The 22,733-nt window shown below is 38.8% G+C and overlaps 1 protein-coding gene across 2 annotated transcripts in view; it reads right to left on the bottom strand.

Moving 5' to 3' along the window:
* mmp17a (matrix metallopeptidase 17a) overlaps positions 1 to 22,733 on the bottom strand; it is a 93,721-nt gene that overhangs the window by 35,657 nt on the left and 35,331 nt on the right. For both annotated transcript variants that reach the window (XM_087843632.1, XM_087843633.1), the window contains 2 exons: positions 4,622 to 4,754; positions 2,817 to 2,952 (listed from right to left, as the gene is read on the bottom strand). In XM_087843632.1, coding sequence (XP_087699758.1) covers positions 2,817 to 2,952; positions 4,622 to 4,754 — 269 coding nt within the window. The remainder of the gene's footprint in view (positions 1 to 2,816; positions 2,953 to 4,621; positions 4,755 to 22,733) is intronic.

Here is a 22,733-nt window from a genome sequence, read left to right as displayed (position 1 = left end):
CACGGAAATTCCACTTTTCACTTTTTGGAAATGTAACACTACGTTACATTTGGCTCTCACACCTTTTGAAATGTGGGCTGGCTACGCAGCACTACTTCACTGGTGGAATCCAAATAAATGACTCACTAAATTGATCATAGTTTGTGTTCTAATCAAACAAACAAACAAAAAATTCTTTCCTAAACACAAATGTCAGCCTTACTGTGGGCGTAATCAAAAGGCCGATGGATCGACTGGTCTACATCTAGGGCCACACTACCACACAGTGAAAATAAAGCTTTCTTCATAAAGTTTAGATAAAAGCTAATCTTTGAAAAAAAAATATTATATTGACGAGCTATCCACCCACCCATGACCCTGAACTGGATACACAGCTAAGAAAAAGGATGGATGACATTGGTTATAATCAAATACTTCACTGTGCAGCTCACAATTACACAGATATCTTCATCTTGCTAACTCCGTTTTATGCACTGCTTTACTTTCTGTTCTGCTATTAAATATCACGGCTCACCCACAGTCCCTTTTGCTCGCTCAGCCCTCCCACCAGTGGAAAAGTCCTGCTTATCGACCTGTTTCTTCAATCCTCAAGTGCCCTGATGTCCCGCTTTCCAACCACCTCTTGCTTCATTTTGCTTTCCTTCTGTCCTACCTTAGATCTATTACCCTGCCTGTTTCATCATCCTTCTGCAGGATGCTGTGGCCCATCTGTCCTGCATGCCACACTCTCCCTAAAGCAAAACTTATAACTACTGTATGCTAAGTGACATAAAAACACTTGGCCAACCAATAGTTGTTTACCCAACAGATCATACACAAAGAAACCTTTGTGTAAACCCTTGATTAACATTCACATATATTTTGCTACTTTATTCATATGCACATACTGATATTTATATTGTATTTATTTAATTATTACAAATAATTAGAAATCAGCTGTCAAAAAACTGTTTGTACCTGCAAAATCCTATGAAAGTAGTACAAAGCAGTACCTGCCTCAACTGTTTTTGAGCCTGTTCTCAAGCTCTATAACGCAGAGTAAAATCATGTCTAAAATCATGTGTAAAATCTGTACTTGTACTACATGCATAGACTGTATTTTAAGTTCACGCAGACACCTTGCTGCTGCTCATTGGTGTGTTGATCTTTTGAAAAGCCTTGATTTGAGCAGTTAGGCCATCAAGGGAAGGTAAAGCATGCTTAGTCACAAAGCATACCCTGCTTTCTCATCTGTTTTTACCTAAACCGGGCCACAATTCACAAACTGAATCTCATTCTGTGTCAATTTAGCTTTGAAACTCAGAGGACACGAATGCATTAATAATAAATTAAGAGAGCAGTGGAGTCATTTTCCCTCAGACCTTTATACAAACTGACTTCTTTTTGCAGGCAGAAGAGTCTCCCCCTGCTGGCTATTAGACAGAATGCAGTTTTAAGACATTTCTACTGATAAACTGTGACAAATTTTTATTTGTTATTCTCTTCCATTTTAAAATATTAATACTTAGACTAGCAACTCCACAACCTCCATTCCAACCCTATATAATAAAGTATAGCGTCGCCAATATGTCATATATAAAATAATAATTTGGCTGACTCCTTCCATCAGCAGCTTCACTGCAGGCCAATATCACAGCAATATCAGTGGGTGAGAATAAGCAGAGGGTGAATCGGGGATATTTATCAAAAGACCTCCCATCTCTAAAGGGAAAAAAAATCCAGCCACACATGGGAGTGAAGAGTGTGGGCGTTACTCTTTGTTTATGTGTGCATATGTAGTATCAAAATGTTTATTTATTCGTTTTCTCTTCCTCTGCACTGCTCTTTAGGTTGATGTCTATTGCTGCACAGCACACACAGATTAAAACAAACCCTCTGACACACCACCTACCTTAGATCATCTCCCGATGGCGTGTGCGAACCAGCTCAGGCCAACCATATGTTTCACAGCCTCCTCCTCTGCTGTTTAACACTAAGCTGGATCCCTGACAGATGGCCCAGCTGCTTTTAACATGCCCATATTATCTTATCATGTACTGTATAAACAGCAGACTGTGACCCTTCTCTTTAGGAATTATAAAAAAGGCATCGGTATTAAATCTGAAGACTTAAAAAAAATAAAAGCCCTGTCTCATTTATGAAAACTTTATGAATAATAAGGTTTGTGTATGATCTAATAAGAAAGACACGTTTGCTGATTATATTAAGTTCGCTGTATTTTTTTTTCTTTATTTATTTTTACAAAATACTCTCAGTCAATTAAAAACACCAAATTTTTCCACTTTAATAAGGGATATCTAATCTGTTCTAATAAAGCATGCACAGATGGGAAATCATTTTAAATAGACTGAGAGAGGATTTTTGCTATATTATAGTTAAAACAGTCAAATATAAGTAGCAAATGTTTCCAGTGGCATGTTCCTTCCAGCCTCATGAGCTGGATGCACTTCTAAGCTTTCAGTGGTTTGTAACCGTTTACAGAATAAGGTCTAGGTACTAAAAAAAAGGATCATGCATCATTTGCAGGACTCGAAATTCATACAAACCTCTAAAAATCCTTTAAACCTAATATTTATCTATATGGTTACAGACAGAGAGCATAAAAGCATCACATTTGAAGAAAGAGGGAATTTATTTTGATCATTAGGATGATTCCTATTTAGGTTTCATATTTGTATTATACATTACTGCCTTAACATAGCTGATCTCACTGGGAATGAAAATAAGGATTCACCGTCTGTGGACTCGCTGGTTTTATTGTATCTGGGCGACGACGCTTGCGTGTGACCTTAAAGCGTCCTATTAATTTTCCCTACCTCCAGGATAGATGTCTCTTGTTCCATTTGTTCTGAGGGTTCAAGCTTCGCTTCCTACGTCCCACTGTCCCCTCTGTGTCGGACACGTCAGGCAGAGAACATCTGGGTGTTTTCATCAGCCCTAGTGTTTCTTGGTCTGCAGGACAGAAGAGATACATGCACATATATAAACGAATTCAAATACATGCCACAGTTACCATGTTATTTTTAGAGAAAACGAATTAGCTAGTGTATGAATGCATTTTATGCTTGCTTATGTAGCGCATGAATAAGGACATCTGATCCATCACTGTTCAACATCTGTTTGAAAATGAATGCTTCAGTAGTTGAGAGTCATGTTACACTGTATGAGCACATATACGTACACAGCTGGCTGAACAAAAGGCTGCAAGAAACCATTTGGTCCAAAACATATACATGCTCTCCAACTTCCCCTTCAGGCATTTACTCAGTAAAAGTCGTGATGGCAAACCTATTTCGTCAGAACTAGTGATATTTATGGATACGCATGTAGCGCAGTCATGATCTGCATTCCAGAAGTCAGCAGGCCTCCAAGAACGTGTACTTTAAGAAAGAGAGGCTGTCCGGACTCAGAGCCAAGACGCTGGAGCGGCCCGTGGAGATTACTCAGATGGATGTCCAGGAGAAGGCACCTGTCACAGACGTTTTGAACCCCATTTCTCTTTTTATTCCACCACAACCACAGCAGCATTTCTGCACAGTGACGAGACACTAAAATGGATTGTGCTGCTACCTGAACCATCTGTTCAATCTTGCGAGTATAGGAAATGCCGTGCCTGCGCTGGAGCTATCTCTGATAAAGTAGAGGGTATGTCTGAATGAAACTGTGATGCTTTGTCTGAATAACAGATCACCGCAAAGTTACCGAACAGTATTATGTAACTTTATGTATTTTTCTAGGACACTGATTCTTTTCTTTATACATTTTTTTGGATCTTGAGTTTCTAATGAAGATTGATTGACTGTATCTCATCCTAGGAAGGAGTTTAACATCCTTCAAATCCACAGTTATTTCTGGCATTCCCCACTACAGAAGCACAAAAAAGGGTCATTTTACTGATAATTACCCCAAATAATTGAGTCTTACTTAAATAAATATTCATTAAATATGTTCAGCTTCACCCTAGCATCACATCATGTTCCTCAGCTGGCTGTCCACGCCCCACAGTTTGAGAAACAGCGCTTTAGGCTAGCAAATTATTCACATACAGTATCCTGTTCTCTACCTTCTATATTTGTGTATGTGCGAGGGAGTAGCCTGTAAAGAGTTTTGTTTGTAGAGGAGAATTGCCGTCTGTGCGAGTGAGTGAGACTGCCAATATGCACTGCGGGAAACTATGAGTGCCTCACATGAGAGCGAACAGTAAAACCCACACTAATCAATATACTGCTCCGCTTCAGACATACGAGTGTTATCAATCACATACAGTACAGTAGGTACATAGCAGTACTGTAATTCTGCTTTGTGTGGTGCGGCAGCAAGAATGATTTATGCTTACAAGGTGTCTCATGACATGGAGACAGCTGTGCAATCTAATGCTTTTCAGTACATAAGAACTGAAATAAAAGCTACCTTTTTATTGTTTGGTGGTTATTGTGTCAAAGCGTTATTGATTTGCCTCTGTTGCTTTTCTGTTGGTAGGAATGCGTTCTATTGTAAGGCATACCTTATATTTTCCTCCGCAGGCGTTTACTCTTACATACGCTGGTATCAGTGAACATATAAAACCAGCCATAGTGCTCTTTCCATAGAGCAGAGCTTTGCAATCAACCTAGCCACATACCTAAGACTCCAGTCTCCTTAAGCCCTCCAAACTTCTGCATGGCTTTGATGGCCTTGGTCAGGGCCTCCTTGGTCTGAAGCTGGCCAGTCACAGGATCAGGCGGTGGGAGGTACCCAAACTTACTCAGCCAGTCCTGAAAAGGAAACAGAAGACACAGAGTTTAATTGTCACTCCAGGCACCTGAAAATATTCAAGTGTCCTAAAGATGTTGAGACCGTCTTCAGTTTGATCTCTACTGAATCTTATTTGTATATTTAGGATCAAAAAGAGCTTTGTGCTTCTGAGCAACTGTTTGTGCAAACTTTAATTCTTTTGCTAACATCTGACTAAACCAAGTCAGGTGTGAAATAATTAATTTAAATGTTATGTAATGTACATAAATTAACCCCTTAAAGCCTTAAATATTAAATATTTGCAGGAAAAATTTTTTTTGGGGGGCAGATTTCACTTGTAATTTCCCTGTATTTGGTGGAAACAACAGTAGACGACTGTGGGGAATCCCCGCCCTGCCTCATTGTTTTGTAATAAAACAAATATCATTAACAGTGGCTCTGGTCCAGCTGTTCGCTGACAATGAGCCAGTATGCACAATATTAGGATCTTGGATGTTTCTTATTTATATGGAATGCAATCCTTTTTAAAAATATAAATGCTTTTATGACAGGTCGAAACATCCACTGCAAGAGTCCTTTACCACGATTAATTAGATATGCTCTGTCAATTTTATTATGAAAACTTTCCGAAAGTTATTTTCATCTTGTGTGTCATGAGTTTAAATTGCAGCTAAATCCATCCTCTTCCTTTTTCCCTCAGTGCGTCACTCTCAGGTATCCATTTCAGCTCAAACCCTCAATTTCCGTGAACTGATGGCTGGTCTGACAAATCTGTTTTTTAACGGTTTTAATGGCTAGATCACTACTCATCAGAAAGGAGCAACAAGGAGCTATAGCAAGACAAGGTAAAACATAAAAACAGGATTTTTAAGACCCTTTTGACTGATATTTGGTGATGTAAAAATCTGATATTCAGATGTATATTTTTAGACATGTATAATATATAAAATGGTTTGCCTGACTCTGCTCGGATCAGCTGGCTGTTATATTTGTGCCATTCCAAAAACTTGTGTTGCCAACAGGTTGTAGAGGGCCCTGTGATGGACAAACCATACAACATTAATACTCATAATAATGTTGAAGGGTGTTTCCACTGATTCTACAATCTCTTATTTCCACCAGTATTTCCACTCGGAAAGGAGGGTTTTGATTTGACTTGGTTTTTAGAGTTTTCTATAGTTATGTACGGGGAAATTGGCTGAAATTGTCCCCTCATTAGACTGCAATTCACTGATTGGTCAGGGAATGACGTTAGCCAATAAGTCTTGAGAGCAACTCCTTCACAGGAATCAAACCTGCCATTTTTGAAACCTGGCATTGAGGCAACGCTGTGGTCCAATGATGAGATGTAGACGTTTACCATTGGTTTCATGCCATTATTGTGTTGTGTTTCTGTCAATGTTATATGACGACCCCACCCACATTGAGGCGGGGTCGTCAAGGGCTTGGGTTTCATAAAAGTCTTTTTTTCTGTATTAGAGGGAACAAGCTGTTCATGTGTTTGCTTACAATATCTGAATGCTTCCCATATTTAGACCCTACCCTTATGTGGACATTATAATTTAAGGTTACATATAAATGCTACCTTATATTTTAATGTCCTGGCAAATGTCGGGCAGACAGCCCTCTTTTCATTAACCAATAAAACTGAAGCAACTGTGTTCATTTTTGTTGCTTTTAATACCCGTGTTCACGGCAGGTGGCTGCAACTGGATATAAAAGGATATTGGAGGGCAGATCTGTTATTGAGACATAATGTTCACTCTTGCTGTGGTACAAAGGTTAGAAAGATGAGAGACAAAAATAAGCATTAAAAAAAAGAGCTGATTCAGAATACTGAATGGCATATGAGCTTTGGCTTGATACAGCTGACACATAATATGTGTGTCACCTGGGTGAAAGGAATTGAGATTTTTGGGCAGGTATTGCTGAGCAGGAGGTTCTAGATAAGCACTTTAAAGTTCAAAAGCAACCTGGCCCACCTTTCAGTGACTGAAGAAAATGTCAGCGTACTCAATGTTCTGGCAGGAAAATAATGATATAAGACTGTATTGTTGTTACGTTTCAGTCAGTGTGAGTCTCGCCAGCTAGAGCACAAGGTCAGGTATATAATAACACCTCTGCAGCTACTATAGATTCAGGAACTTGCTCGAGGTCCACCTTACTAATACTTAATCCTAGTAAATCTAGTAAAAGAATGACTTCTGCATCACCCTACAGCTGCTACGTAGAGGCACTCACAATGTTTTGTGTGAGAAAAAAACATGGCGGCAGAAGTACTTGGCCTTGTATGCATTAGTGGACCTTTTGGCTATACTTTCGCTGAAAGAGCATCAATCAAAAGTGTTAACTTTGCAGTTAAAGGCCAAGGCAATATGTGCAGCACATTTCACACTTAAGCAGTTCAGTGTGCATTAAGTAATCACAGAAATGCATTAGAGCGTTTATGGACCCACTGAAGAGGAAAATGAGCAGAAATCAAATCAAATAAAACAACACCGGGAAAAAAAATGACAATTTGGGTGAGCATAATTAGATTTTTTATAATTTTTACAAAAGACTCCTGAAATGCAGTTCCTGCCTTTCAGTTCATATATGGAATGTATTTAGAAGTATTACACATAATACAAACTCACTAATGCTAATGTGAAGGTACTTGCAATAAGTGTTACGTAGGCAAATAAATGACACCAAAAGCCACATTTGATTACACTAGAACACGCTAGAAGAGAGAAACCTTGCAGGGAAAGAAAATGTTATATATGATGAAAGGAATGAGACCAGCCATGAGTTTATTCGCTCTAAATCTGTGATTGACTGTAGCACGAGGGGCTCATGCAGATGGAGGAGACTCTGCAGTTCTTTAATCGTGCATTATTAAAAAATGCAGATATAAAGAAGCAACGGCACAAAACAATGTCTGCATCCCCATATTCTTGGTCTCAAATGAGAAACACACACGCACAAAAAGCATAAAACACATTCTGCCAAGCCTCCTGCCATTTTATTGGGCTCTTTGTCTCAACAATCTGGTTTTTGTAGTCTCACAGTTTCTCCACTGCGGGTGGCATGAAAGTTTAGATTTCTGAAATTTCTTGTCTCTGTTGTATGAGAATGAGAAAGAATGAGAAAGAACAAGTTGAGGAACAAGTAAAGAACTGGTTTTAAGGTTGTTTAAATTATTTAAGGGCAACACGAGAGATGGAGATAGTACAAATGTACTTGAAACACACAGAAAGATAACTGCCCGTGTACTGCTGTATTGCTGTATTGCATTTCCAGCAACAGTAACAGAAACATGTATTTTCAATTTGTGTCCATCTCAGTTCTAACCTTTAAGATCATTTAATCTAACAAACCCTCCAATCCCTCAACTATTACCAATTCAGGAAGTTTTTAACCCTACATCAGACTAGCATGAGCATAAAAGTAAGTAATACTACTAATAATACTGTGAATGGATTTTAGCTTTAGTGCCTCACAGAGAAAACATGATTACAGCCACTTCCATGACGTTAACTCAGCTACATGCTAACACCACGTCGACAGAGCCAAGGGCTGGGGGCACCCTATGCCCCCCTTCTGAACATGCCCCTGGACTCTGTTTCATTCATATGAATTTTTAAAGGCTTGGTAACCCAAATGTTCCCTAATTGTGCATTATTTAGACTATATATTTATAATAGGCTTTAGCTGCAATTTATAAACCCTTTGTTAATTAAAAAAAAATCTACTGCCAACTACCTATTGAAATAATTTTTTGTCCAACATTCCTGCCCACAAACATCCATTGCCAGTCTTGAATAGCATGTAGAAACCAGTGTGACCTGTACTTAACAACAAAGGCGAATAAGTGTGTGGAAGTTTTGAATGAAGAGGATGAAATTCTGAAAATGAAAGAGGAAGAAAAAACCCAAACTTGAATATCCTGGTATTATTTGGCAGGGAACCTGTTTATTACAAAGTGGTACTTCATTGTTTTGTGTGTGTTTTTGAGCACAGAGTAAAATCCTTGTCCTATCCTGTCAAGAACCCCCAAATCCATCATCCATCTCACTGTCAGGGCTGCTTACCAACTGTTCACAAAGGTTACTCTGAATGCATGTATCCACATATAAGACCAGAACTGTGTGAAGGTCAAATAAAGTTTGAACTTAACAAAGCAAAAACACTTAATAGAAAAGCACAGTAGGAAAAAAAATGAAGACAAGACTGGAAAAAGAAATGTAAATGGTAAACTGGAGAAAGATAGCGACACAAAGGAGACCACTGATGAAAAAGACGTCTTAAGTCTTAAGATCTGCTAATGCTCTAGGGAACTTTCTGTTGTACAGCCTTGTAAACATCAAACCAAACCACTGACTATGATTTCACACACCACAAGAGAGACAGGGAGTGTGTAAATGTGAGTCATGCATGAGCCGCATGAATAAAATTGACCAAAAGCAAAGGCACTAAAACAGAGATGTGGACACACACACATAAAGGGCATCCGGTGTTACCTATTAGCCTTATTCTATCTGACCGTCCTAAAAATGGATGTTCTTTCAGAACGAGGTAGGAGAGCAGGTCAGGTAAGCACCGTATCTCCCGATGTGTGTTTTAATACCAACTGCATGTGTGAGTTGCATCCAAAAAAGAAAGAGCTTTTAAAGTTTTTAGCCAGATTGGTTTTATGAGTTCCTGTGACCATTTGACTGCTTTTTCCACCATTAAAACATGTTTCCTATTCAACAACGAGAAGTCAAACCGAACACAATAGCTTTTGCTTATAAAAATGAACAAAGTGGGAACTTTAAAAGCCAACAGTGGCAACAAATTGGCATTAAAAAGGCACATTTACAGTTATATGGTTTTACAGTTAAAATATACCAGATTTTAGATAAAAATGGCCAAAGGAGGAGCTTATTATGGAGACATATAGCCACTTTTTGTGGGATTTGTAGCTGCTTCCTAATGAGACCCTTTGATCTCCCAGTTGTTTTAATCTAGAAACGAAGCCGTACGGAGGAACTTCAGCAACAACGCAGAAGAGATAAAAGAATAAATACATAACTGCACACAGACTCAATCTTTTAAACACATCATCCAGTAAACACAAAAAATATATTTTTTCCCTGTATCATCGTCAGTCTTTTTCATAATAGAATCTACCAATTCCTCTTGCACAGTAGGTCTTCCCAATTTTCCCATTTACATGAACATGCTATGTTTTGTTATTTGTGTGCCAGATCAGGAAGCCAGGGATGGCATACAGAATGCAAACTGTTAGTGAGAGCTACAGCAATATTTTTTATTATGCTTTTACCAAATCAGTTGTATAAATTCCTGTGACCCTTTCATTGCTTTTTCCATTGCTTTAAATCAGGTTTCTAATTCAACAGTGTGAACTGAAGCTGAACACAACTGCTTCTGCTTACAAAACTGAGCAAACAGGCACTTTAAAAGGCAACAATGGTAAGGAATTGGCACAAAAAGGATTTAAGTTTTATGGTTTCAATAAATTACTGCATCTATTTCCCATGTTTTGTGCAAAATGTAAAGAGAAGAGGGGTGACTCATGCACACATGTTCATATAATTAAATCCCTGTTACGTATTAATTCATTACTGGTTTGTTGGTTTGATTATACACACTGAGTGAGTCATTTTCCTATGGTATAGTGATCTTGCCTTCTGCTTGTTAGTTTGCTTTTGTGTCTTTTATATCGTTGGAGGACTGTGCCATAGTACTCAAATATGCTAAGAGCTTCAGGACAGTCTATGCTTCTGGTTGCACCTTAGCCCTCAGTCTATTTAACGTTCACCTCCTTCCCTCATGCTCTCTCCCCGTCTCCCCTTCTAACACCGACTCAGCGTCGCCCCTGCATATCTTGACATGAGGTCAGCCAGTGAACATGATTTAAATCAGTTTCCTACAAAACAGAGGCGCAGGGGATAGAAGAGCAACAGAGTGGAAAAAAAAGGGCACACTGATGAGAACACAGCAGCAAGTTAGCGAGAGCAGTTAACAGACAGTAACATGAAGCGGATCTTGTCAGCTTGTCCTTATCGCTCCCAGGTCAAGATGAGCAAAATAAAGATTAGATGTTGGACCAAAGCAGCATGGGTGTGGGAGACAGACGAGGTAGAGGTGAATGTAATGTTGCATGGTTTAAAGAAAACAAATGGCAGGAAATACTTCGTGTGCTCAGGGGAAGCATACATTCACGGTGATATTCACAATATGTGGAAATCGCTGCGTTTAGATTACTTTATGTTAAGAGCACTCAAGGGCTGTTACTTAAAAAAAAGTGATTTACTTGCAGGAAAGGGCAGCGCACATTGAGTAACTTGGAAAATCCTTCTGGATTCGTTGTGCAATGTGTTTCGAATGTGTGGCTTCCTGACATATAGCCATTTTTGTGGGATTTGTATCTGCCTCCTAATGAGAGTCTTTGATCCCCCAGAGTTGTTTTAATCTAGAAATGAAGCAGTGCGGAGGAACTTCTGCAACAACACAGTAGAGATGAAAGAATAAATGCATAACACCACACAGACTCAATCTATTAAACAGAAAAGCTTGCAAACAGAAACAGATAGGTAAGCGCATCACCTTGTGTCATCGTCAATCCTTTTCATAATGCAATTTACCAATTCCGCTTGCACAGTAGACCTTCCCAATTTTCCCATTTACACAAAATGAAAACACTATGTTTTGTTATTTATGTGCCAGATCAAGAAGCCAGCGATGATACACAGAGTTCAAACTGATTAGTGAGAGCAGTGAAGGAAGGGAAAAAACTAACTTCTGTTAAACCCCCCCCCAATGTGTTCACTGATAATGATAGTGATTATGTAACATAATTATATGTCTCATCTGTAAACAAACGGTTCACTGTTTCACTAAGACGGTGCACTTTTAATCATGCGCTGCTTTTCACAGCTCTCCTAGCAGACTGCGGGGCCTGAGTCTGTAGGTTTAGTACAGTACATTACACTTCGGTGAGCGTGCAGGAGGCATGCTGTGAAAATGGCAAAAGCCCTAACAGGTAACGTCAGGGCCATCCTGCATGGAGTTTCTCATTTATCCCACTCCAGGATGTGGCTGACTGCATTTTTAATATTATTGCTGTTGTACTTTGGGATAATGCTTCTTCCAATCTTCCATGAAAACAAGGCACACATGATAAAAATAAAACCAGCCTTGATTTATCAAACTGTGGATGAACTGTGATTTTGAGATGCTTCTTCTTTTTTTTTTTTTTGGAATGTGACCGGCTGTCACAAATACAATTTTTATCTGTAGTAATCAACAGTGAACATTCAAGGATTTTATAACTGCAAAGTTGTCTGACAAAATCACCACGCACAGAAGTTAAAGCTGAGGGCTGTGCTGTGATTTCAGCTGTAACTGCATCAGTGGGAGATACAGTGTTAGACAGTGGAACAAAAACACAGAGACAGAGAGAGAGGCAGGTGTGCCCGGGGGGTTGGAGAGCAAGATTTTAGTTCACTCAATCAAGTAACAACAGAGCTGCGTTCATTCAGTGGGGTGAACTGAAGGGTGATGATCAATGTGGGATAGGTAGGCAGGGAGCCAAGCTGAGACTGTATATTTTTCCACAATTAACAAATATTCACATCCCCAAAGTGAAAACCAACATCTAACCAGTGAAGTAATCTTAGTATTCTAAAATCACTGCCTCAACGTGATGCACTTAGGTTCATAATTTTGCCTCTAGACTGCCACAGTTAAAGGTAAATCAAAAATAATAACACCAAAGTACTGTTAGGATTGTTTGTAACTGTTTAGGACTTAGAGCCACTTTCATTCATGGTTTTTCATTTCCAGAGGCTCAAAAATAACTGGACTGACAAACAACTTTAAACATTAGGACTGTTTTAAAGCAGTATTAACTTTGACAGCATTTTTTTTATTTTAGTGTTTGGCTAAAATTTCATGTAGTTTTAATTATTACTTAGACGTCTAAATTCTTTTTGTTTTAGTTGACTACATAAGATTATAGTAGACTGAACCTAAGGTTGATGTTTTGTCACGTTTTCATGAGAAAAAGGAAAGTCGCACTCTTTCCCCGCAGCCAGATCTAATGTGTGCCTCTAACCTTACTGCACAAGGATATTACTTCATATTGGATCACTTCCAAACTTGTCCCGCCTTTCTAAACAACTGAATTACTTTGCATTGGCTCGCGTAGCTGCAAAATATTTTATTTAGTGTCAATACATTTCAGCACAGTTTTTGTCCTCGTGCAGGAGTTTTTATTTATTTATTATCTTTTGTTGGCTTATTTTTTTTCAGAAATAAAATGGTTGTTGATGAAAACTATGACACAAATTTTAGGTCAATAAAATTAACTCTGTTTTTAATGCTCGGATGATCCTTTGCAGTCAAACTCATGAACCCATGGCATCACCGAAAGCCGTTTCCCTTCTTGAGATGCTCTGACAACTCTTTTACCACAGTCACCTTCAGCTGCTGCTTGTTTGCGGGTCTCTTGGCTCCAGCTTTGAATTTAGTAACTGAAAAGCACGCTCTGCTGGGTTGAAATCAGGTGACTGATTCTCAAAGAAAACCTCGTTTCTTTGCCCCGATACGTTTGGCCTCTTGTAGACGTTTTTTGGCAACGTCTAATCTAATCTTGCTCTTGAGTCATTTGCACCATGTTGTTAAACCTCTACATTACCATTCACAGCGTCTCTTTTATTGTGCTCTTTGGTAAGCCCGCCTCCTGAAGTTGTTTTGTTGACTTGTTAAGATGTTGTGAATGGTTTTTCTGTGGCCTTTCAAGCCTTTTAGTGTTGCTGAGCTGGTCAGTGTCATTCCTTCTTTTTAAGATTTGTTCACCCTTAACATTTTGGCTGTCTCTATGACAGGTTTGGTTTTTCAGCTTAAAAGCAACCTTCACTGGCATCTGCACAATTCTCATGTTGGGAATTCATGTGAAAAAATACCAAATGCCATTTCAGCACTTGAAATCAACAGATCTTACATCAGCTTAATTTCTCATGGAATAACAAGAGAAAAAAAACAGTGATGCCGTGTGTAAGAGGAGCTACAATTCCCAAATACTTTGTCCAATACCTTTGTCCAACACTTTGAAAGAAAAGAAAAGACACGTATCATTATGTAAAAACCTATGGACTTGACTGTAAATCTGGTAGTCACTTTTTACAGTGTAAATTGTTACAAACTTTATTAAAACTAATTAAAAACTTACACGTTCATGAGCTAAAGCCACGCTTCTAACTCATGTCAAAGCCTCCAAGAGACCGCAATAAAGGCCATTTCAGTGTTTTGTATCTTACACCCACCAAAAGACTGAACACAAAAAGAAATGTGTGTATGTCAGCAATGTAGTGCTATAGTCCTTTTTTCCTTTCAAAATTAGGACTCAAAGTACCTTGGATTGCAAGATTAAAGTCTGGTTGCAAGATAAAAATGAAAGGTCACAAGATGATTATCACCACAGAGTAAGAAATAAAAAAATGAATTCTCTGGTCATTGTGAAATACTGGATTGTTTGACCTTTGCTGGCTTCAAAAAGTATTAAAATAGCACAATGTGAGATGGGAACTATACTACATATTGCGCATGCTGTCACAGGGCGCTGTGAGGAGATGTTCGTTTGCTTTATAGTGGAAGGTCTAAAACTGTTAATCACTGTTGCATTACACATAATGCCACTTCTCACACATGTAAACATCCCACAAAATGCAAAGCAGCAAGTAAGTCACTGGAGTGTATAACACCACTCTGCAGTATTTGACATGGCTCCAAAGCACTCCACTGTAGTTTTACTGAATCCACACTTGTTTATATTATACAGCGATGTCACTTTTGTGCCGCTGTAATTGAATCATTTAGGCATTCACACATTTCTGTGCTTCTCAGGCTCTCTTAGAGACAAATTATCATTAAGTACTAAAGTAAATATTAAATCCTCTGAGCTTATGTTTGTTCTCTTTCACACCTCCTTATCTTTGCAATAAAATTGGTTTGCTCTGTTCTGAACCCTGGTTACGGTAATCCTATCAGGAGTAAAAAGGAAACACAATGTAAATGTAAAAGTCATTTCTTGTTCAGTATCATGTGTCCCTCTTTTGCTTTGCTCTATTTTTCTACTTTTGTATCTTTCCCCCCCAATTTTCACTTTTATTCTTTGCCTATTTGGGCAATGCTTCGTGTAGAGTGGCATGTCCTGAGGAAAATAAGAAGGATGTTCCCCACAGACACAAAACTATAGAAAGTGGACACTGAGACAAAAAGACAGAGGCATTCTGTATTTATCTCAGATAAATTCCCCCATCCTCCTGTAACAGATTAAAGTCATTCCAACATCATAGAATACGTCCTGTCAGATGGGAAGAATCCACTTCTTGATTCCACTAAAGGTCAATATCCATCCCCTTAGCCTCTATAAAGCTCAGGCTGCTTCATCCTTCTGGTTCTGAGCTGCTCCATCTGACAAAACCTCCCTGTTTTCCCCTGATGAACAGCTTATTGACAAGAAATGAGTCATCGGGAGACGCTTAACCCCACAACCTCACTGTCTCTCAACGTTCAGTGAAGTAGCGGGGGCCACTTTAGAGTTTACATTTTTCTTTAATGCCTCGGGGACACAGGAAGACTTTTATTTTCCTCTCCGCTAAAAGATTCTATGAAGCACTTAAAGGAAATGCTTAACTGTAAAGTTTTAGTAGAAAACTGCAGCCTTCTTACATTTAGATAGCTTTACTAAACTAAGGTAGTTCAGAAATCCATCTTAACACTAAAGAGTCCTTAGTTCCCAGCAAATGATCACACTACTCAATCCTTTCAGCATCTAGTATGTTACCTACTACTGCCACATTGGCCTTCTTTTGTAAATCCTTTTGTGATTTTATACAGTATTATTTCTGTCACGGTTTGCGGGGGAAGCTGTGTGGAGTTATGAATGAAGGACCCAAGATGAAGGCACTGACTTAGATGTGAGTGATCTTTATTTATGATAACAGAAATATAAACAAAAAGCGAAAGTGGCTAAAACAGAACCAAGAAAGAGCCTAAACTGGAAAAACTAAGAACCAAACTAACAAACCTGAAGGAGATGGAGAGCAAGCAAACACAGGGCATGATAAGCAGGGAGAAACGTACGGAGGAAACACAGAGACTGACTGAACCGGAGGGAGTACAGAACCTACTTTTAATTAAGCTTCAAGGTCAGCATTTTGACTGTACAAAAGTCATGGTGTTTTTAAACAGTGATGCACCGCTAGGTTGATCTGATTAGGAGACCAAGGACACGGCCCCCTAATTTACAAGATAAAGATCAGAAGGTGTAAAAAAAACAAAAAACAACCAAACAGACCAACAAACAAGAAAATAAAAAATAAATACCTAAAAAGAACAAAACAAAATGTGCTGGCAATTTTCTGCTAGTACATTATCCATTTTTAAATGTAAATTTATAGGCATTTACACATAATTGTAAACTTTAATACAAGGTAAAAAAAAAAACAAACCAAAACAACCAAACAAAAAAAAGCTCTGCGGCACACTGGTGTGCTGTCCAGAGCCTGCCTCTCTCCCTGTGACAGCTGGGGTAGGCTTCAGCACCTCTTTACCCTGAGTTGGATAAGCAAAAGAAAATTGATGGATCAATGTTGAAATTCAAAATTTCATATACCAATTTGATAACGGTGATAGGTCAAAGCTGAGCACAAAAAATATGTGGATTACCAAACAAATATCCACAGTTCTGCATATAAAAGGCAGTCGTCAAACATATCTCTTATTACACTAAAAGTCTATAAAGAAAATCCTGCCCCTTTTGTGGCACAACAATCGAAAGCTTTAAGCCAAGCACATTTCTCACATTTCTTTCAACGACGCCCGGGCAGTGTATGCCATAGCAACGGTGATGCTATCACTCTCCAAAGCAGTTGAGGCAGCTTTCCGTTTTACATCTCAGGCTTATACTGAAATCATTTACTTAAAGCCTTACATTTGGATGATATAACTGCCAGGCAATGACAGCATGTGTGTTAGACTAAGGAGTTCATAAAATCCACAACTAGTGGCAGACACTTTGAGCAAACAGTATTTCCTTTAGAAATGAAATATTTAGTCCTTGTGCAAACAGAGGAGGTGAAAGAAGCAGGATATAATAAATAGAAGCAGAGAGATATTGCAGGTGAGGTAGAAGGATAGTTGCACAGCCTTAGAAACACATTTGATAGCAAACAAAAACATTGCTGCTAGATTGCCTGGCAGCAAAAAGTGAGAATTAACTCAAACCTTGACATCATCCGTTTCCTGCTATGCATTTTGCTCATCTGTTTTCTCAGCTCTCACATACAGGACTTCCTTGGGGAGCCAGATATATTTGGCAGAGAACGAGGAACTAGACCAGCGCAAAGAAGCCAGACCACATCATTTTAAAAGGGCCTCTGTCTGTTGATGACTGGCTCGACCTTCTTACAAGCCAAAGTTGATGAACTCTTTGTGTGGTGTAAATATAAACGCTTGTTCACTGGTCCACACTTACTGTAAGTAGAAAGTTGCTCATATTCCCATAAATGATCATATTATCACTGTCAGGTTCAAAAAAAAATTGGCTCAATGAAGAATTGTTTTGGAAAGGATTTAATTTTTAAGCAAAAGTTAAGCAACTTCAATTCGTGGCAAACTGAGGCATTTAGCATGATTTATTATCTTAAGGAGATTTCTTCACTTTCCATGTGAAATTTAATATGCACATGCTTTAATTTTGAAAGGACTGGAGCTGAAAACGACACATTGCCTCAACCCACACATGTTTGACGCAACAGAGGCCGAGGACGAAGGAATAATTACTAACAAGGTCAAGCATGTTTTAGAACACTGACGAACCAAAGCACCACATGGCAACCTGCCCGTGGAAACAAAACAGGGTATTTAAATGAGCAGCTGTAAACATTTTCATCATTTTTGATTAATAAATTCAAATGAATGAATATTTAAAAAAATATTTGGAGCTCTGTAGTGATAATTATTTCCAATCTGTGCATAAAAAAGATTTACAAAAAAGTTAAAAATGCTAGTATAAACAGAAAATCAGCGCTAACTGGAAGTTGTTCGCATATTATAATACTGTGTATTGTTCTATGTTGTAAACAATGCACAGTCATTTTGTGAGTTTAACAGGTGGTTAGTTTTCTATGGCTACAGAACAGGGACATTTAGAGACGCTCACAATACCATATTAGTCCACATTTCAAACAAAGATGGGAAGCTGAACTCTGGCTAGCATTAGAAAATTCAATTAATTTCAATTTAATTCAGTTTTGTTTAAATAGCACCATTTGCCAGTCGGTCGCCTCAAAGCGCTTAATTTTGTAAGACTTCTAGGAAAGACCTTCCAATATTAGAAAAAACCCTAAAAATGAGTCGACTCCCTATGAGCACACACTTGGTGACAGTGGGGAAGAAAAACTTCTTTTTAACAGGAAGAAACCTCTTAGTTAAGAGTGTTCTTATGATTTCCGTATGTTCTTCTAATGATGTTTTTTGATTGTGTGTTGGAGTTTGTACCTTTTTTGTAGACTGTATTTTTGGGTCCTTGTGTTTTATTAATCCTGCCCTCCCGTCTTCTCTGTGTCAAGAGTTTCTGTTCCTGTGTTCTTTTACTTCCTGTTTTATTTTGTTAGTCTTTCAACTTGTGTGCTTTGTATTTAGTTCTTCTTCCCCTGCCTCGTCCTCAATAATTATCCCCAGCTGTGTTTCCACCTGTTACCCAGCCTCTCGTTATCTTGTGTTTGTATAATATGTCTCAGTCTCCTCCTTCCTTCTCCTTCCTTCATATCCTCTACATTATTTGCCCAGGCTCTGCTGACGTCTTTGTTTTGTATTTTTTGTTGACGAGAACTGAAAGAAAACTGCCCTTTAGTTTATGTTTTGCCTCCTGAGCCCTGCATTTGGGTCCACATCCTGCCCGTCACACTGCCATGTGTCAAGGGCCATACATATACATATATATATATATATACACATACACACACACACACACACACACACACACACACACACACACACACATATACACACATGTATATATACATATGAAATATATATATATATGTGAATATGAAAAAAGATGCTGTTGGAAACAGTTGTTGTATTCTAGATTCCATAAAGAACGTGTGTTGTTCAAACAGTCAGCTGTTGATCAGGGGTGGTGTGGTGGTTCGAGTGCAAGAAATCTGCTCCTTTATTAGGAAATTGTTAATTTTATTTTCTTTGGTGTGTCTTTTTTGGGATCAAGGTGAAAGAGGAAAAGGTGAACTATGCTGATGTTAAATCTGAGCGACACAGGAAGCATATATATATATATATATATATATATATATATATATATATATATATATATATATATATATATATATATATATATATATATGAATCAATTCTTTCATTCTCCAAGAACTACCTGGATACTCTCGCCACATGAAGCCAGAGTTGTAGTGTACCAAGAGAAGCCCACCTGTGTAGAGTCTGACAATGGACCCAAGGATTTCATCCCTATTTATTGGCTGTCAGGGTGCAGTTACCTAGCCTGTAGAGATCTGTGTGTCACTCTGGATATGCCTCCCCAAACCATCACTGATCCACCAAAAACCTGGTTATGCTGAATGATGTTATAGGCAGCATAATGTTCTCCATGGCTTCTCCAGACCTTTACATGTCTGTCACATGTGCTCGGGGTAAACCAGCTCTCATCTGTGAAGAGCACCGGGCACCAGTGGTGGCCAACTCCAGTCAAGCTCCACTGTGCCTGACAGTGAGAACAAGACCCACTAGAGCATGTTTTCTGCATTGCTAGATAGACAGATTGCTATGGTTTCCGTGCTGATGCGTGTGCTGTAACGTTTTTCTGTGGTGAACAGAAAGCTGAGGGCAAGAGTGAAGCTGTCAATTTACCACATGATCTGCATTCCTACCCTCACATATGGCCTCAAGTTGTACTCCTTTACATTGAAGGACCCAGTTAGGGGGGTTCAGGCATCTGATTAGGATGCCTCCTGGGTGTGAGGTGTTTCAGACATGTCCTACTGAGAGGAGGCCCTGGGGCAGACCCAGGACACGTTGCAGAGATTATATCTCTCAGCTGGCCTTGGAGCAGCCTCCACCCTCCCACCCACTGGACCAGGTTAATTAGCAGAAAATAGATGGGTGGATGGAGGGATAGAAATGTTGCTTTATTTAAATAAGATCATATACAAATTTTTACTGCATAGCCTTTCTCTTTTGCTTAATTACTTATTATTTTTCTTGAAAGCCTCTCAAATAGATTTTAAAGGGAAAACGGATGATTTGAGCAATTCTGATGTTTTTATTATCTCTTTGTGATGACGTGACTAGTTGAAACATTATTTATGATCTGAATGGTCTCCACTGTAGAGCAATGACGTGTTTGATTCGCTCTCATGCCCATGCCTCAGTGAAATCTGACACAGAGGAGAGAGCTTCTGCTGCCAGCACAGTCCTTCTCAACACCAACTGGTCTTGCTCTAAATGTCTTGTGGACTTTGCACCATTAGATTTTGAACTTGTGTTTCAAATCCTGACCTTAAACAGAGCTTACGTTTCTCATCAAGGGGCTCATGAGCCCATCTGTGTCAGTGTCTGTTCATGGCCATTTGTGTCCAACTGTAACATGATGAAATACCGATACCCATCTTTCTTTTAACACTTCAGTGTCACCCTCATGGGTTTGTGTACTCGACCACAAATGATTTGCAATAGATGGAATTTACTTTTACAAGCTTTCACAGTCCCTCCTCTTGCCTGCAGCGGCCTTTTTTTATACTCTACTGGACACATCCAAGGGATCCAATTTGATCAGTAGGCGAGAGGATAACAATCTGCGGATGAATGTCAGCCAAGGTAGTCAAGGTCTTCGTCTATGGTTTTTAAGTACACCCTTAAAACTTGTTGCACTGTATTACAGATTGATATTTGTGTGCAGTTTGGAGTCCAGCACCAAGAGCACATCAAAAAAAGTAATAATGGATTGGATTTATATAGTGCTTTTCAAGGCACCCAAAGCGCTTTACAATGCCACTATTCATTCACTCTCGCATTCACACACTGGTGGAGGCAAGCTACGGTTGTAGCCACAGCTGCCCTGGGGCAGACTGACAGAAGTGAGGCTGCCATATCGCGCCATCGGCCCCTCTGGCCAACACCAGTAGGCGGTAGGGTAAAGTGTCTTGTCCAAGGACACAACGACCAGGACAGAGAGCCCGGGGATCAAACCGGTGACCTTCCGGTTACAGATACGCTTCCCAACCCCCTGACCCACGGTCGCCCCCGTATATGTACAATATTTGGCTGGATGGCCTGGAAGTTTCTTTTCCCACAGAATACACACAGTTAATACACAGTGTGTATTCATGTCTCATTTTAACATTTATATATATGACTACAGAAATGTTTAAATTTAAAGAGACGTTTCCAGAGTAGTCTCATACATCCGTTTGTAACTCCAGCTGTTTATACAGCTGTGAGCTCTAATGTCAACTGATTTTGTGGCTCTGTCATATCTTTTTGTATAGTTAAAAACCACAATACTAGAACAACTGTTTTTTTTTTAACTATGCCTCAAAAACTAAGTATTTTGTGTTATGTTCCCTGGGGTTGGTCATGCTTTTGAATTTAGATTCTTTAGTTAATATGTTTGAGTTTGGCTCTTGTTTCAGGTTTTTCTGTTGCTCCTCTGTCTGAAGTTTTGGATTCCAGGTTTGATTTGACCTTTATTTGAATACTGAGCGAATTCTTATAGTCTGTGGCTTCTTACTTTTATGTTTTTTTCTTTTTTGTATTTTGGTTCATGTCTATCATTAATATGTTTAATATTGGCTAAACCTTCTAGACTTATTAGAATTTATACAACCCTTCAAAACACTGCGAAGCAGAAAGTAATTTCTAGTGATTGACAAATAGAAGGGCAGCATGGTGGCACGGTTGCTTGCCTCATCGCAAGAAGGTCCCGAGTTCAACTCCACCATCAGGCTGAGCTCTTTCTGCGTGGAATTTGCATGTTCTTTTTGTGGTTTCTGAATAGTAACATATAATTAATAAAATATAATATAATAAAATAACCAATAATTTTCAGGTACAGTTGTCTCGCTAAATAACATTTGATTTGACTTTTGAACCTGTTTGTATGTAAAGGGTTTCGATACACACAAATAAACACATACAAGCACAATAACCAAACAAGAGACTGATGAATGTAGCTACAGATTCACCCACATTAGTCACCACTAGTTACCTCACTGGAGACCACAGTACTATTTTTATCTAGGGGGCCAACTACGTGTTGTGTATTTTTTTTAACACTACTTAAAGTATAATGTTACACTCACCACTAACCTTGCAAATGGTTTGACTGTGATTAATGGCAAGATTAGTTAGCTATTTGTGCACACAATGAACCATATATGGTGATGCTATTTCCTGTAGTTGTCATATTGTCATCACTGTACGTTGATTTTGTTCCTGGTCCTTGCTCAGGTTATTTGAATGGATTGAAATGTGCTGCTTTAACTCTAATGGAGATTTTCCTGGTATTTTGCTGCTCTGAATGAAGGTCGTTTTACTTCAAAGCCACATGAAGGAAAAAGAAAACTAAAGGTCAACAGCTTAAATGTTTAAATATATGGAGCTGATACAAGCTTGGCTTTTATTTATTAAAATACAAATATCCTTTGAACTTATGTCTTGGAAATCTTTCATTCCATAATGACCATCATTAGTTCCTCCTGTAACAGCAGCAGATGTCCTTTTTCCTGTTGTCACCTTCTAAGTAATCCTTAGCATACAGCTCTATTTCCAAAAAGGTGAAAGGTTGTGAAAAATGTTAATTAAACAGAATACTGAGGTAATGTTAACCCTGTATGAAATTGAATACAAATGCACCGACTGGGCAGGGACCCGAATTGGCTGATTTCCAGCATACTTGGCCAGGATCGATG

This window comes from Neolamprologus brichardi, chromosome 7, assembly GCF_056152115.1.
Source record: "Neolamprologus brichardi isolate AB-2024 chromosome 7, ASM5615211v1, whole genome shotgun sequence".
Taxonomy (NCBI): Eukaryota; Metazoa; Chordata; class Actinopteri; order Cichliformes; family Cichlidae; genus Neolamprologus; species Neolamprologus brichardi.
The sequence above is the reverse complement of the archived record's forward strand: the minus strand, read 5'-3'. Positions and strand labels throughout refer to the sequence as shown.